The sequence below is a fragment of the Vollenhovia emeryi genome, unplaced genomic scaffold, assembly GCF_000949405.1.
Source record: "Vollenhovia emeryi isolate VEMERY1.0 unplaced genomic scaffold, V.emery_V1.0 DF939177.1, whole genome shotgun sequence".
Lineage (NCBI taxonomy): Eukaryota > Metazoa > Arthropoda > Insecta > Hymenoptera > Formicidae > Vollenhovia > Vollenhovia emeryi.
This window is the reverse complement of record NW_011967189.1, coordinates 804,447-821,672: the sequence shown is the minus strand read 5'-3', so window position 1 is coordinate 821,672 and position 17,226 is coordinate 804,447. Positions and strand designations below refer to the sequence as shown.

Sequence of the window (17,226 nt, the reverse complement as noted above, 5' to 3'; positions counted from 1 at the left end):
CCGCGGTATTCCGGTTTCCCGAGACGCCGAAGCGTACTTCCGATTCGCGGCATCGGAACTCGCCCTTTCGTGTCCCCGTGATTCCGGAGGGGGAGTACGCGATTCTCGTAACACGGTTTCGCGATAGGGCCGCAGCGAGATTCCGGCGGGCTCGCGACAGCGGAAACCGTGCGGGCGGACCTCGAATAAACGCGCGTATGTCTCGTGCGATTCTGGAGTAATGGACAATTGGAAATATCTCGAATCTATAGCGTGAATCTTGATCGTTCCTGATTTTTTTAGGAGAAGAATTAATTCCTGTTAGTTTTAATCTTGCATTTAATAGTCCGCTATTAATATATCTACTGATTCGTCTCTGCATCTAGAGAGTAGTTTGAAAAGTGGCATGAGATAGAGTGTGTTATAGGTTCTTTCTTTTTTTTTCCATTATTTCGCATCTGTTGTATCGAGATTAATTGAGTAATAAAGTTATAATTATTTATTTAATTAATTAAAGTGGCAGCAGTTAGGCCATGCGGCTCCTATCATCTAGTCGTCTTTGACTCTTGGCTTCCTTACATAGAATTTAAAAATTTTTTCTCCTTTACTTATTAAACTTCTTTATATTTTGAGAATAATTTGTATTATAAATGACTTTTAAAGTTTATGTATTCATCGAAGCGCCTACCCTAGCGATGTCTTTTTAATTAAGATTATTCTTTTTTTTTCTCTCATCAGCCTCCACCCTTCTCGTTCCCTTCTCCGCCCGTCACCTGGCCGTCGGCCTAATGATTACCGTCGCCCAGCTTGCCCTCGATGTACGTGGTTAATTATGCAATGAATGTGGAGCAACGGCGAAACTTTGGAAATCTCGCGCGGTATCGGCCATCCCTGTCCGCCGTTCCGCGGGTAAAAAATATTGTATTCGGCTTGTCTCGCGGAGACCCCGGTGAAAAGCGACAGTGCACACCCCGTCCTCGGTTGCGTACGATTGCACCGAGGATTCTTCCGCCGAGACCGCGCACGTGCCTTTCTTCATTAATTATTAAATTCGGAACCTGATTGCCACGCATAACGACAAGCCCGACTAACTAGAATTATCCCTAACTTGAGACTTTATTCATCATCATCGTCAACGTCGTTATCATTAACGCCCTTCGTGCCCGCTACATTTATAATCGCTAGCTCTCGTTTAATTAGATTCTTAAATATGTAATAAGCAAAAATATGAATATATATATAATAGTTTTTTTTTATATAATTATTATTATTATTTTACTCATTTTTAAGTATTTCGATAGGATCGTGATTATTTTAATTAATTAACAATGATTAAAAGAGTGTAAGAATTTGTTATCTCTTTCCTTCTCCCTTCCCTCCTCCTCCTCCTTCCTTCGCACCCGCCTCTCACCTCCCGCGCATGCCTCGCCTCCTTTTAATAACTAATAACTCTTTAAGCTTAATGGCATGAAAATGCTCGTTGGAATTGACTCATGTGTACAATATATATTGTGGTAATACTCCACCTCGCGCTCCGCAATTACGTCGCTCCATCAGATCTCACAACCCGCTGTGAGTCTGCGAAACACACCCCGAGGGGAGAGGGTCGATATGGGTTGATTTACTGTCTCGAAGAAGTTCGGTAGTTCGAAAATCCGCAGCACCCTTTACATTTACGACGCGCGGTATCGACACATTACTCCCCCGACAGATCCCGCACGACGTAATACCGGCACGCCAGTTATCTCTCAGATCTCTATCCGTCTGTCTGTCTGTGTTTCCGTCTGCCTCCGTCCCTTCTTTTCACATCTCGGCGAGAGTTCCCGCGTGCGTACACGGAGACGTACGTCGGAGACACGTGGATTTTCATCTCCGTCTCCCCCTTGTCCCGTTGCGCGGAAATACTTTCTTGGATCACCATTAATTTATCACAATAGACGTTTGTCCACCCGATCAAAACTTTGAACGCCGGGACAATCGCGCCCTTCGCGCGCCGTGCAAGCGCGCGCGATCGCGCGCGTCCGCAATCAACTACGCCCTTAATTTAACCGCTAATTATATCTTTACGCTAGAGAACCTTTTAAAAAATCCCCTATCGGAGAGAGAAACGGTAGGTAGTTTTTTTGTAACAATGTGTAATCGACTAGCTTACGTTCTAAAAAGTAACTCTACGAAGTTGATTATACTGTGACTAGCACAGCCCGTGGATGAAATTGCGCCCTTTGGACGAAGGGCCCGTTCATTTTTTTCTCTTTTCTCTCTATTTTTCTTTTAATTCCTCTTTAATAATACCTTCTCCCTCTCGCTCTTTCCTCTCTCCGCTCTCGCTCTGCTTCTCTCTCTCTCTTTTCTCTTGCTTTCTCTAAAATTTTCTAAAATCAAAGTATAGACCTTTTTGTTCACCTTGCGTCTCTCAGGCAAAATAAATATCGTACACGAAAGAGATCGTTTCTGCTACATGATAAATGACAATAATTTCTCATCGCAATTATGTACAGTAGATTCTCGATGCTGCGCTTTCAGATTTACGCTGTATAATAGAAATGCGGTGCCCAGCTTCGCGTATTATAGTAATTAAATTTAACTATCTCTCGTAAAAATATACAGGCAATAAAATAATCGATCAAAATAAAAATCTAATTTCGTGTAACATATTCTGTATCCGCATTCAGAATTTTACCTTTGTCTTTGACGTTTTCCAAATTTGTCATCGTTTCAAAATTTATAATTGTCAAAGTGTAACTCGTTACTACTTGTAAAATCAATTTCACGATGCCCCTTCATATTCCGATCGCTCATTCATTCATTAAACATCTGTTAGCGTCAGCTAAATGCGAAATCCGACATGCGAATAAAAAAACTGGGAAAGAATCTCGGAGAAGCTCGAACACAATGTTCTCCCGTGAACGTAAGATAAGTCTTCCTCAATCGAGGCCGCTCTCTTCTTTTCTTTTTTTCTTCACAGGCGTTATCCCTCCTCGATAATGTTCCGCCTAAATCGATTAGAATTGTTTCCAACGTTTCAATTAGAATTTTAGGAAAATCGATGAGAACGTGTCCGTGTAAAACAAATTGGAAAATATTAATCGTTCTCCATGCAAGTACGATTATACGGTGCATGTAATAATGTTGAAAAAAATTAACGATAATCTCTTGCGTCGATGCGAGCAGTACGATATTGATGACACGAGTCAACAGAGCTTTCTTTTCGGATAAAAAAATCTTCAATTAATGTTCATATTTTATTTCGAATATTAAAAAAATTGCGGTATCGAAATTGATTCAATTTTATGTGAATTTGATATCAATTATAATTAAAAATGCACGCTGCGCTTGACTCAGTTTACGCGATCTTCGTCCCCGAAGAAGGCTTCGAATACGTCAACCAGTGTCATCAAAGGAGAAAAAAGTCTACACTTGTGAAAAGCCTCGTGTTGAAGAAACGTTTCGTTTTAAAAAGATCTGCCAGCAGTAAATTCGCGAACTATTTCAACCTACGAAAAGCGACAACGATTTTGTGCGATTCAGCTCGGTGCACGCAAGGACTTGATAAAGTATCACGGGAACGACTCGTCAACTCCGATGTTGTCGCAATGTAGCAAGGAATCAACGTATGTGTCGGAACAAGCGGACCTCGTACTCCTGGAGAGATACGTCAGTTATATACACCTTACATCTTACTTAAGCGAAAGGTAAAACTCTACAAGCTTTCTTCAGTCGATCGATCTCGTTATAGGTTTTCAGCAAACTCACTTACGATAGGTTCGCCTATTTTCTGCTACACTAATGCTCGCTCGAGGAGAATGCAGGGGCGCGTAGAGAGTAATAGCGTAAGATACAAGCGAAAAGAACGAGCGGTCGAGGATGAGACGCGGTGTTAACTCAATTATTGATGTAAGGGGACAAAAGATTGAAAGACAGGTAAGACTAGATGTTGGTTGACCATCGGGTACGCAAATCAGAGACGCAGAGAGCAAAGTCGTATATCATCCGTGTCGTACGTCTGGTACCCTCTCGTAGTAGTTATAGTCGTCGTTAACAACCTCGCATACTCCCTCAGAGCGTGACGATGGCCGATCCGGGGCGTCGTTCGCCAACGGCTCTCACCACCGGCCGTGTTATTTCGCTACCGAATTCTCGTCGCCGCTGCTCCGCGTGCCGTTGGACTGACAGTCAACTAGGTGACCCCCGGGCTGACGGCTACTAGGCTGGCCCCTGGGCTAGATGAGGGCGAGCTTTGGAGGGCAGCAGCCGCTCGTGAAGTGACCGCTGGCAGCCTCCCGCTCCCGTTTGCGACGACCTTGGCGTTCTGCAGTCTGATTCAGGGCAGAAACGTAGGCTTTATGTAAAAGCACGCATCGCTTACGCGTGGGTGCATACGTGACACCGAATAATCCAGGCAATATATACCGGAAGGCAAATGGATGCACCGGTAAGCGCTCCTCTTGATACTTTGCGGTAACTCGTTGATGGACAATATTACTTCATTAAAAATCGCATTGTCCGAATATCATTTGACATACGTATCTGTCTTTTCCAAACAAAAGTAAACAAGTATGTACCACGCGTCTTGCAATTGTTTCTAAATTAACAGACGTATGAATTGAGTGTCTTTTCTTTCATTCAGTGGACGGGAATATTTACCATTGAAAAATTAATATTAATTCCGACATCTCGAGGAAATGTTTCAATTACTTAGGGCCAATTTTCCCAACCTCTTGGTGAGCTAACAATTAAATTATATGCCTTATCTTTGTTGAAAGAAAAACAAAGACACACATATGATTTAACTATTATTAGTTAATTTACCGAAAGACGGGAACAACCGGCACTTAGAATTACAATGTATACGGAAGCCGCAGCAAAATGTAAATGCACATTTTTCAATTATTCACATTGAAACGCGCGATTCGACGAATCCGTCCACGAGTTATTGGCAAAGTGACCGTCGAGCAATCCGCTGGCTCTACGTTGTTAAGCTGATTTTGTTGTAAAGACACAAAATATAATATATCTATACATTTAAACAATAAACATGAAGCATCGTCAAACGTGTGAACCATGTATATGCTAGTTTCCGGTATATAGACATCGTTAATCAGTGTGTGTGATGAAACAGAGTGCAGGTCTAGAGAGAGAGAGAGAGAGAGAAAGGAGAGAACGGGAGGAGGGAGGGAGAGAGAGAGAGAGGGAGGAGGGAAACAACGAAAGCGTTAATTCCCTCCGGCACAGATAAAGATAGGAACAAGAGTGAGATAGATAAGCAAGCATTGTTTTGCCGAAACAATCGCCCTATTAAGTTATCTTTACTTACCGGTCGTGAATCGTCCCACGACAAGCTGCATTAGTGACACACAGAAGAGGGGGACTTTAGAACTTTTACACTTTGTCCGTTTTTTTTTTTAGTACGATAAAAAGCCTTTTGTGCGCTAACAAGAAGTTCTCTACTTAACTAATGTGCGTGCACATCGTTGCAACAGAAAATGCAGCACTGTACACACACGCGCGCGCACACGCTCACACGCACACATACCCGCGCGTACATACGGGGATACTAACTTGATCTTGGACTGCCGCATGAACTGCTGGATCTTCCTCGCTGCCTGATGGGCCGCCTGCTGATGAACAGCCTGCTGCCTCGCGCTGGCCGAGCCCGGCCGCGCGCGATAATTTCGGTAGTTGTTCTGGATCACCAGCGCTGCCCTCGTGGCTTGCCTGCGACAAAGAGTATGGTTTCTTGAGTATTCCAGAATGCAAGTATTCTAGAATGCGACAATAGGACCGTTGCGCAAGACAACTCGCACTTTAAACTTTAGAGCAATCGCCAGCGTGTAAGAATATTAGAATGGCATAAATCATAAAACCATGGGGCTACGGAAGAGAAATGATTCTCATGAAAAAAAAATGGAAATGAAAGTCCTGTCATTATTATTAATGTATTCCGATCTCTGTTCCGCGGTAAATAATAGCCGGGATTGGCCGCACGCCCGACGTCTTTCATTACTTCCCGCGACTTGCGTTTCCGCGAAGATTCTACGATGATAATATATAGTCGGATTATCCCTAATTTCGGAGGCATTACAATGGGAAGTTGAAATCGCTAACGTATATAACTCGGCGAATGCGGGAAGGAGAAATGGCGGAATACCGATCTCCAGCACCGACGCAAAAGTCGTATTAATTTAATGCCAACTTAATTCTGTATTCAGGCCACCGTAACGAAGGCAGGGAAATCCGCAAAGTTCCCGAATTATTTACGATGCCAATTAAAAGTTCGCCCCGGGAGAGAGGTACACGGGTCGAACTTTGGTGGCATCAGTCTAATTCAGTCGGAGGTCGTTAAGTCGGCCCACAATGGTACGTCTTGTCCCCCGATTATTAATTGTCCCTTATTAAGACGTCCCCCTCCCCCCGCATCCTCCCTTCAACCAGCGGGATATCGATGGAAATTTAACTTTCTAAGTTCGAGGCAATTTGGCGATGTCTGCGCGATGCGAGATAATGATCTGTCATACTTAACAACCTTGAGTTCAACCTGATAACACTTGCACCGCATAAACTCGGGCGATTTGTATCTAAACGTCGCATGCATCGCGTAAAGTAGTTAGTACCATTGTAGTCCGACAGCGGGTGATTCATTTCGTTCTTAAGAGTTTCGAAGTTGGCGGAAGCTCGATGGCATGCGAAATGTTACGACGGGAGGAAGGAGGAACGTCGAAAGGTACGAGACAGACCGTTCTCTGAATTTAAATACGAATGGACACGATATACAACGATATAACGAAACGAAACGTAAGAATGAATATAAAAGATTTGTCGATGAAATTAGTAGGAAGTAATAGACAAGTTACCTGTGATAAGCGTACTGTTTGTGACGACGATAGTACTGCTGAATCAGAACAGCGGCGTGCCTCTCGGCCTCCTCTTGCCTCTGGCGACCCTTGTAATTCCTGTACGCTTTCTGGATCATCCTGGCGGCGTGATAGAGCTCTCTCTGCTCGCGATCGGACAGCGTCAGTCTGCTCAGATCCGCCTCATTGCCGTCGCCGTTGCCATTCCCGACGCCAACCGCCGACATGGCCCCGGAGCCGATCATGCCGTTCAATTTGCGCTCGCCACAGCCGTTCGACGAGTAGTACTGACCGCTGTGAGCGTTCCCGTTGCCGTCGAGCTGCAGCTGCAGCTGTAGAAACTCGCAGAAATCGGCGGTGGTGGGCGGCGGGGACGGCGAGTCCGGCGTCAAGCAACTGCTGGAGGGACTCGAGGGACTGGCGTCGGCGTCGGCATCCGAGACCGAAGCGGCGCCGCCGCTGCAGTCGCGGTACGAGTCGAAGAGTTCCCCGGAGTCGAGAGGCTACAAGGCAGGACGATTAGCATGTAAATAGAGCTTTATAATGGAAAGCCCAGCAGCTTGAAAGTTCCATTTGTCGGAACTCCAATCCTGGCTTGGTCCAAAAGTTTTACTCCTAATTATGATTCAAGACCGAACTGCTAATGTTTGCTATCTCTCCGAATGTATCCGCCAGAAGACTGTGTCGTACTCAGGGACGTTCCAATTAATCATTCGCAATTCCTTATCTACATTTAACCAGCTTTGGAATTTAAGTAGAGATTAAGACAAAGGATTCTACGAGACTCGCCACGTTCTGATTATCAATTATAATAGCGATATCAGCGCGGTACCCTCACCATTTGTTCCATGAGAGCGTCTTCCAAGGGTGACAGAGGCGCCGTGGGTGGAGGTGGCGAGGAAGAAGACGGAGAATCACCCTCCGCCCTCTTGATCCTTTCCGGTAGCGCCGCTATAATTTGCTCTGCCAATGTCAGCACCCTCGCGTCTTCTTCCCCTATAAAAAGGAATCACCACCCTAGCCAAATTCGAAAAGCTCGTGGTGGCAGACCGCCGAAATCACATCGATCACAACACCGAGGTTTAAAAGCCGTGAACGTGTTCTACGATGCATCGAGATGCTGCCGCAATGTCAGGTAAAAACACCAAGTGCGCCGCTACGACACGAATTGACAGCACGAGGAATCAGACAAGTCACTGGTGAGCGCGGCACTTTCCTACTTGTTTCGTAAGATGATAGCCAGCTGAGATACTCCACATTGATCGACTGGGCAGATCGCGTGTCTGGCCAGATGATAATTTATATAGTCGTTGAAAGGTTGCATACGGACAATGCTCGAGAATAGGCCTCGATAGCCGACAGTAGACAGTGGCTAGGAAAATTTAAACATTACACAGCAATTCATCCAACACCGGTTACGAAGGCCAAGCAACACCAATATTGTTTAAGCTGCAAGAGTTCAGAGGAGTTAGAAAAGGCAGCGGAGTCGCTGATCGAGTCCGGTTGTCTCGTACGCACATAGAGAGATAGACAGAGAGAGAGAGAGAGAGAGAAAGAGAACACTGCTGTACGCGTGTATGTATGTGTGTGTAAAAGGTGTGTGTATGTCGTGTGTGTGCGTGTGTGTGTATGTGTGTCTGCGAACGAGGGAGGCGAACGCAGTTTCAGCTAGGATCTCTACGGAATTCGCAGCCCACGTGATTGTGGTAATATGTCTAGGCCGATCCATTTCTATCGGTGTGTCACAGAAAACAGACAGAGAATTACGGATAGTTTTTACAGACAGACAGGCAGACAGACAGACAAATAGAAGAGGAAACGAGGAAGGTACGGACCTACGGTCTCCTGAGGGGTCGGAGCGCTCTCCATTCCCTGTTCGCTGAGGCCTAACGACGACTCATCTTCTTGCAACAATTCCATGTTGTCCAGCAGCGGTGAGCCACCTGTGTGTTTTTCGATAAACCCCACTTAATGCTACATACGTTGCCTAATTTATTACGCTCGCATGACTTACGGCCTTTTTGTGACTCTACGGTCTTTATAAACTGGACGAGGGGAAATATAGTGGCGCTGAGGGGGACTAAACGGCAAAGGGTGTGACTATACGTGTTTCAAATACGTGAATATGTGTGTATGTGTGTGTATGTGTGTGTGTGTGCGTGTATACGGAAGAGAGGGCAGTATATAATAGCAAACGAGACTAACACAACGCCAGATCGAGACCGCTGTCTTGAGATGGCCGCCTAGGGCTAGGGCTGGCGGGTCGCAAGAAAAGCCTCTCGTCTTGCCTTCGGGTTTCGAGCTGATTCAGTTCTTCGGCGATCGCCGTGTGACCGTTCTCCGCGGCCAGCTCGGTCGCCGCTCTATTCTGACAGTCCCTCACGCGTAGTGCCATAGCATTCCATCTATGGAGGCAGAGTCAACAACAAATATTTATGAAAAATTCAAGTCAATTAAAAATCGATATATTCGTGGTATGAAGCAATTGCGAGCTACACGAAAGGCGGGGGTACATAAAGTTGTCATAATGTCTCTCGTAACTTCGTGGATCCAGTTGTTCATCATTTAAACAAGTGTTACTCCAACAAGAATATTTTCACAAACCTGTAAAGAATCCTGGCGGTGTCGGCATGCCCTGCCGCGCAAGCCCAAGCAAGTGGCGTAAGGCCGGCGCTATCTTGCCTAAGAGCATCGACCTCGGCGTCCAAAACGCTACTAGGATTTTCTGCTCTCCAGTGAAGGAGTGCACAGGCTAACCTGGAGTACCCCAATCCGGCCGCCAGATGCAAGAGGGTAGGCCCACCGGATTGAAGAGGTTCCGCTCCAGTTCGCCAAGGACGGACAACAGCATCCTGGAATATTTCCATATTTTACACTGTAATTGATTAAACTACGACTATCGCATCTAACAAAGGATTTCCATGATCAATGCAGAACTATCGAGTCGTTCTTGCCAGGTTTACCTGGCAATAAGCAACCAGTCGCTCTTCCAGATGAGCTGCGGGAGATGGCGGACCGGGACCCTGCAGACGTGCTTCGACGTCGGCAAGACGGTCCAGTAGAGCTTTCTCTGGGCTAGGTTCGCTCGTTGGCGCTCTACGATATTCGAAGGCAACGCTATCGGACACGACGAAACCGTCACAGGCCACCTGGAGGGACGCTATTCCTGGTGCGTGTGCGGGACATCGACAACGTAGTACACCTGGTTGCACGAGACACGCTTCGACCGGTTCCGCATCGAAAAGTACTGAATACGACTGGGAACCACTACCGCCGGTCCATGGACCAGCAACTAATACCTGAAATATCGTTCATCTCAGACGTATCTATATAATAATCAACGAATTCACTAAAAAAAAGGGATCGGCTGTAAATATTTTAATCGCATACCTTTACACCACCCTCGGTGTAACTCCACTCAGGACTATATTCTGCAATATGGACGGTTGTACCAGGATGACACCCGACGTCGTTCTCGGGACCACCGCGCTGTTCCTCGTGCTTCGTCTGCTCGGCCTCGAAGTCGTGCAGCTCCGGCAAATCGCCGAACACGTCGAACGCGTCCAGATTGACCAGCACGTCGTCCGACGAGTCGATAAAGTCCATCGGATTGATCATGCTGTTGTCCGCCGGCGAAGGCGTCGGCGATGGGGGCACCATGTTGGCTGACAGTGTCCTCTGAATGTCTTCCTGACTAAGATCCAGAGTCTCCGCGAAATCGGTTACCTCGGTGCCGGAACCGCCCATCGGCAGAGATTGCACAGTAGACCTGTCCATGCTCTCTTGCGCGTCGATTTCTTGCTGCGTTTGCTGTTCTCGGTCGACGCTGGTCTGCGGTACAATTTGTTGCTCTGTGACCTGTTGCATCTCCACCTGCTGACTCTGCTGTTGCTGCTGCTGTTGCTGCTGCTGCTGCTGTGACTGTGGCTGCGGCGGCTGCTGTTGTTGAGACTGTTGCTGCTGCTGCTGCTGCTGCTGCTGTTGCTGCTGCTGTTGTTGCTGCTGATGATGATATGGTTGACTGTTAAGTATCAGGAGACCACCACCGCCTTGAATTTGTTGCAAACTTAAAACTAGAGGAGCCGGCTGTTGACTCTGAGTGGAATGGGAATGTCTTGAGTACACACGGGGAGCCGGAGCCGCCGTCGTCGATTGTTGTTGACCTCCCGTTGTTGAAGAGACCTATTTCGAGCGATTGTATATGGGTAAATAGATTTGACTATGCGATCACGTTAAATAATGATAACGGGAAGGATTCTAACGAAAAACAGAAGAAGATTTTTAATTATTGTGATAGATAATCTTTTGATACATTATGAATTAAGAAATGTCAGAGTATCGTGAGACGCAAAGTTTAGTATAATACCTGATTGTCGGGCGTAAGTCTCCTAGGTGCGAGTTGAGTGTTGCTGGTAGTGGTAGTGGAGGATGCCCTCTGCCTATCGAGCAGTTGAGAGACTATCATGTCGACGGGATGGTTCGAGTGCTGCGTGAGATGAGGATTGTTCGGATCGTCATCTCCACCGAGGAACATGGGCCTTAATTGCGACGCTAGCTCGTCTCGCGTCCACTCCTTCTTGTCTGGCGGCAGCGCGAGGCAGGGTGGTAGGGCCGCCAGCTTCGCATCACCGTCCGGATAAGGGACGTTCAGATAATGAACGAGAACAACGTCCGGATTCTGCAGTAGCCAGTAACACCGGCGATGAAACGTCGGAAGGATCGCCGAGTGCACGTAACAGCCGTAGATGCACTCGACTCCCTGAACCTGTCATCAAATTGGCACAATCCAATGATTTATTTAATTCGTATAAAAAAATGCCTTTCGTAAACTTTATTAAGGGAATTTAAACGGATTTTTAAATAGGTCGCGACTACTAGTCAAACACTTGGAATGCTCAATATCCTCCTCCTTGCTTTTGAGTGTAAAATTACCTTCAGTTTCATGTGATCCTCCCGTGTAGTCTTTCCATCTTTTCTTTTCTTCCAGCAATAACCGTCCCGCCGGTAGCGTACTTTCTTCCTCGAGTACAGTAACATTGAACCACTTCGTGGTCGTACTTTTACCTCCCGACTTTGCCATTCGGCGTGCCTCTGAAAACTGATTAGGATGGCGGCAATTTCCTGGAAATAAAAGAATAGATGCAGTTACTATATAATATCCAAGGTATGGAAGTACCGTCGTTACCGTTGCAGGTTATTTTTTTTGCTACAGACTGGTAACGACGTTACTTTTTTTAGTAACTGTAACGAATTAAACAGTTACTTTTATCGTTACTTTTTTATTCGAACCTAGTTTTAACTATATTTTCTTACATTTAATCTTCAGGTATCGATCGATATTCATAATCTACTACTATCATGGGTTGTTATATTGAAGATAAGTTTAAAATTATTGCGTTCAAAATTTGAACGAAAAACTGAGAGTACATTTAAAAAACCTTTATTTTATTCGTTGATATTTCGACGCTCGTCAAATGTTAAAATGAAGGTAAACCACGTTATACTAAACCAAGTAAAATAAACTTATTATGAAAGCCGTGCGGAATGCATTTTAGATATATTCCGCTGACATATGCCTTTCTCCATAGATTTGGCTTCAGTCCGAAAGTCGCGCTGACGTATCTCTTGATCTATCTTTTGCAGACTGTGCTTTCATCTTTGGAGAAATGGAATCATAGATAGTCGCGAGCACATTGAACGACGAACGTGATGTATTTGCACGGGCATTGAAAATAATGTTCCTCAAGAGAACGTGGCCTAGTAATATCTCAACAATTTGACTTAATTCATAGACACTAGTCACAGACTCATCTATCGAATAATTTAATTTGGGCAAATGGAAGCTTAACTACAAAACAGTTAAGAATTTATCGATTAACCTCGTTGAATTAAATGTGTCAGAAGAAAATAATAAGATGCAAATTTCATGGACAGAATAAGAATCTAGCTTTACATTGTCTCGACGTAATCAACAAGTCGAAACGGCAAAATAATTATTCACAATCTCGCGTTCTCGAAACGAGATTTTCGCTTGGAAAATTCTCAGCCTTCCAGCTGTCAGGACCAAAAATACTTAAGCTAATGAATAATTCAACAGCGACACATACGGCGCTTGACGTACTTGGCGTATGAAAAATGAAGAAACTGTCTTCGGGCCGGATATCTTATCCGTATACCTTACATCGCACGCGTAGCACGGCCAGCGGAGACGCGAAATGTGCATGTTGCGTCATTCGCATTTACACGCCGCTAACAATAACAGCCGGTTATTACGGTTCATTATTGATTTTCGCCGCGAGGAACCGCTCGGCGTAACTTTAAGCGGACGGGGCGCGATAGCATTGCATTATTAGAGAAGGAAGTAACACCGGTACTGACGTTAAGAAATGCAATTACCGCGAGGACTTTTGATGTCGCGTATATCACGATATTCCGTCTCTGTAATCCCCGCCCTTCCCACTCCACCTTTCCCCTTCAACCCTTAAACGTACACACGCGCCGACGCGGCACGCAACAATCGGCGGCACTCGGCGGGCCCGCGCGATGGGCATAATCAGAGTAAAAATGCAAAATTCGCTTCTATAAATATTCGTACCACAACAAGCGATGCTTATCGGCAATTCAGGCTACTTGAGGACATAAAAGAAGAAAGGCGGCGTCCGCGGGAGAAAAAAAGAATTTAACACCCGAAGGCGCGGTAAGTAGGTGGCCAGGAGCGCCCGCGACACGCGACCTGACGTACAATAATGCAAATCGAACCGGTGCGCCGGGGTCGATTTGACCGATCTGAAGAATTTAATAATAGGCAGCGGTGAAATATATGGGTGTCCCATGATTAGCCATAATTATGAGGCCGCTAATAAAATTTCAAGTCAATATTAACACAATTAAAGTGAATAATCCGACGCCACTGGCAACAGGAAAACTTCCTTCATTAGCACAGTGCTAATAAAAGAAGTTTTCCTGTTGCCAGTGGTGTCGGATTATTCAACTTAATTATTTTAAATTTTACTGGCGGTAGAATATCTCAAATTTGGTTACAATATTAAGATACGGAGAGTAATGAGGCGTGTTTTGTTGAAAATGATTATTTGAGCGACTCAAATTGTAAATTGTATCGCTGTTTATCGCTGCAATAGTTGTAATCCCCGGTGGTGCAAAGATTGTTAATTGTTAAAAGTTAAATTACTTTGTAACATGAACTTAAATGAAATACATTATTCAGAAATAAGCGTTGTTTGTTAAAAAGCCGGGAATAATGACGAGCGTAATGAATGCGCGCGATTCCCGCGGATATTCTAATCAAGGAGGCGAGCTTGCTTTCAAGTCGGCTGGAAATGCGAAGTGCGAGTGCGAGAGCCACCTCGATCCGGCATTCTGAAATATAATAACGTAATAAAGCGCTCCACCTAAAAATTCTCTTCCGATTCAATTTCGCTGATTTGGCAGAGTGCCCCGTGCATTTCTATGAAGATTATAGAACGGTACTAAATATGCATATCAGCCGGAATATGTATCGCGCTCCTCACGAAGGTTACTATCGTACGTCATTAGAGCTTTTGTCAGAAGCACCAGCAACCCCTATCGCGGGCTGTCTCTCTTTCTCTCTAGTCCATTAAATTTCTTGGCCATGATCTCGCTTTCGCGTCGACTCGTATGAGATGTAACTGGGCCATCACATTTTATATGGGACAACATCTTGTAATTATTTCTCTAATGTATCAATGTAAAACAGTATTTACATCAAAACTTTCATGAACGTATTTTATATTAACATATTTGACGTATCGACACAGGCTGTTAAAGAGTGCATTTTTATAATTGTAAGTCACATTTAGCGGAAACGTGCGAAGAGAACGTTGGATGAGCGAAATGCGAACTGTAAATACGAACATTCGTCACACATTCGGCTAGAATGGCTGCGGTCCGCATTTGTACGTCAAGTACCATCCATCTGCCAAGTGTAAATTAAATTCCCGCGAGATTCTGCGGCTATCTTCCACGTGGTATTGAGGATAACCCGAATACCGCACGACACAGGGCTACATGCACGTCGGACCACGTATCTTGCGCACATTTTGCAGTGACAGCGCCAGCATTTGATTGGGCCCGCTACGCGCTAACCGAACCCACACACCATTCATTTTAGATAAGGCATGGCAAGATTGGATTTTCGAGATGAATATGATCGCGTCCAGGTCGCACGGAAAACATGTGTCTCGGAAAAAAAATACACATCCACCGGTAAATAATTCTCGTTCTTCTCGCAATGAATACAGTTTGTAACATTTAAAATAATTTACGCGAAGAGATAATTTCTTGTTATCAATTGGCACACGAGCTCGATGATACGTTGCTGTAACATTTTAGCCAAGTTCCAATTACTAATTCAGATTATCTCTTCCGTTCCAAATGTTAATCACGAGAAGGCAGCCGTGTGGCCGGGAATCCGCAGGCTACTTAATACCTTCGTGTACGTCCCACGGGTATAGCTTCAACTTTCGAAAGGTTCCACGGCGAACGTGGCCTGGATAACAAACATCGTAGGGATCGCAAAACGGAAAAGGTGGGCAAGGATAACAGCAAACGGGCAGGGCGAGTTATATGATATAATGAATATAATATCAGTTTAATAATAGTAGCGCCCACTATTATTATGAAGTGGTGTGATACTATACAAAACCTCGCTCGATGAAACAAGGTTTATTTTGAGGAACAGAGCTCTCTCGGGCGAATCGAGCTGCTTTCCATCGGAACACATAGTAACTCGCTCAAAATCAACATTAATATGAATATACCGTGTAACAGAAATACATAGTACGAGAAAAACAGAATCGTTATCGAATTACAATATAATATTATCATGTCAAGTCGCGACTGATAATAAATCAACTAGCAAAAAAGATTATTCGAAGCGAGGGTCCGTGCTAGGGCGAGATGGAAAAAATTGTCCCTCCTTTCTCGGTCGTATTGCCCATTTTGGAGCATTTCGTACGGCGAGATCGTGGAGAGCATATGAAAATAGGATGGAAGAGACCGACGCCGGCTCCGCCGGCCATTAGGCCGGCCGGGTACCGACAGCGGGGCTAGATAAAGCCTCCCCACACCCGGCACGCTGTAGTGATTTACAACTGGTTAATTGATCATTTGCATTCTAGCGAGGATGCTTCGTGCCGCCGTTCGCCGCGCCGCTCGGAGACGAAAACTCGCGACCTCGGCTTTACCGAGCATTCGTGCGTTTCCTTCGCTACAATTCCCCTCCCCCGCTCGCGCTCACGTCCATTTGCCTTGATTAATCGTGGAATGTGTCCGGATAAAAATTGGGTTAAACCGGCAGACAGAAGTTCTATCGCGACCCAAACAGCACAGCAAGGTTTCAGCAACATTGCAGCAATAATTTATCGCAAAATTGCAACATTGCCTAAACGCTGCTGCAATCTTGCAGCAACGGTAAAATGTCCGCCTCCAGAAATATTACAATGTAATATTACAGCAACATAGCAATATAATGCATGCATAATAGGTATATGTTTTCTCGAAGCGCGGTGTGCTTCACTTCTCTTTTAAATTCATAGTAAGTGAAGATTTGCAATTTAGAAATATACATTTGTATACACCAACTATTGAGGTAAAATCTCTAATCTTAGTAGTTAGAATTTAAGTAACAATGATTTTTGTTCCGACACATTTTCTCAATTGAACAGAATTAATCGTTTATTTAATCGGTACCAATAAGTCCGCAGAATGATACACAAAACGTAGTAACAGTCACGGAACAAAGTAATGTAATATATTAGGTACGGAATTTTCCATTTCGTAGGCGGGACAACGTATTCTCAACGTTTAATGTTTTTCTGTTGTTTTTCACTCGGCGCGGTATCGTACGACGTTACGCGGGCCAATGTTCACCTGAAGGTCGCCCCGCTCTCACTCGCTCGCCGAACGTCGTGCCGGCAGGCAGTGTCGGGAGTCGCTCCGTACATCGTATTACTTTTGCGTTATCAATTTCCAATACGCGATCGCGACGAATGTAGGGATAAAACGCTATTGATTTGTACACCTTTATCAGTAACAAGTAACGTTCCTCGATTAATTATTAAGTTTCTACAACTTGCAAAGAGAAACGAATTGTATGTTGAGGCGACGGCTCTTTATCTACGTATACATAGATATTTCACGAGACTAACTCATCTAAAATATGAATATGAACCGTGGTACTTGGTCGTGGTTACATCTCGTTTACGCACCGCGCTTTTATCTATCGATTTCGTGCAATCTGTTCCATTTTCGGGAAAAGAGAAAAATTTGTACGACTTTGGCGTTCGCGCTGTAATTCGCTCTGTCGTTCTTCGCAACTCGAACGGGCAGAAAGTAAAGAGAGTCGCTTATCGCACGT

The 17,226-nt window shown here is 44.9% G+C and overlaps 1 protein-coding gene across 4 annotated transcripts in view; it reads right to left on the bottom strand.

Annotated features, from left to right (window-relative positions):
* Positions 1 to 3,207: 3,207 nt before the first annotated feature.
* LOC105563364 (calmodulin-binding transcription activator 2) overlaps positions 3,208 to 17,226 on the bottom strand; it is a 50,300-nt gene continuing 36,281 nt past the window's right edge. For 2 of the 4 annotated variants that reach the window (XM_012014901.1, XM_012014904.1), the window contains 11 exons: positions 11,763 to 11,951; positions 11,197 to 11,595; positions 10,221 to 11,012; positions 9,794 to 10,129; positions 9,435 to 9,682; positions 9,036 to 9,235; positions 8,666 to 8,773; positions 7,669 to 7,826; positions 6,831 to 7,333; positions 5,539 to 5,694; positions 3,208 to 4,295 (listed from right to left, as the gene is read on the bottom strand). In XM_012014901.1, the coding sequence (XP_011870291.1) occupies positions 4,157 to 4,295; positions 5,539 to 5,694; positions 6,831 to 7,333; positions 7,669 to 7,826; positions 8,666 to 8,773; positions 9,036 to 9,235; positions 9,435 to 9,682; positions 9,794 to 10,129; positions 10,221 to 11,012; positions 11,197 to 11,595; positions 11,763 to 11,951 (3,228 nt within the window). In that variant the 3' untranslated portion in view covers positions 3,208 to 4,156. Of the gene's footprint in view, positions 4,296 to 5,293; positions 5,319 to 5,538; positions 5,695 to 6,830; positions 7,334 to 7,668; positions 7,827 to 8,665; positions 8,774 to 9,035; positions 9,236 to 9,434; positions 9,683 to 9,793; positions 10,130 to 10,220; positions 11,013 to 11,196; positions 11,596 to 11,762; positions 11,952 to 17,226 lie in introns of all 4 variants that reach the window. The other 2 variants (XM_012014902.1, XM_012014903.1) reach the window with 2 other exon arrangements.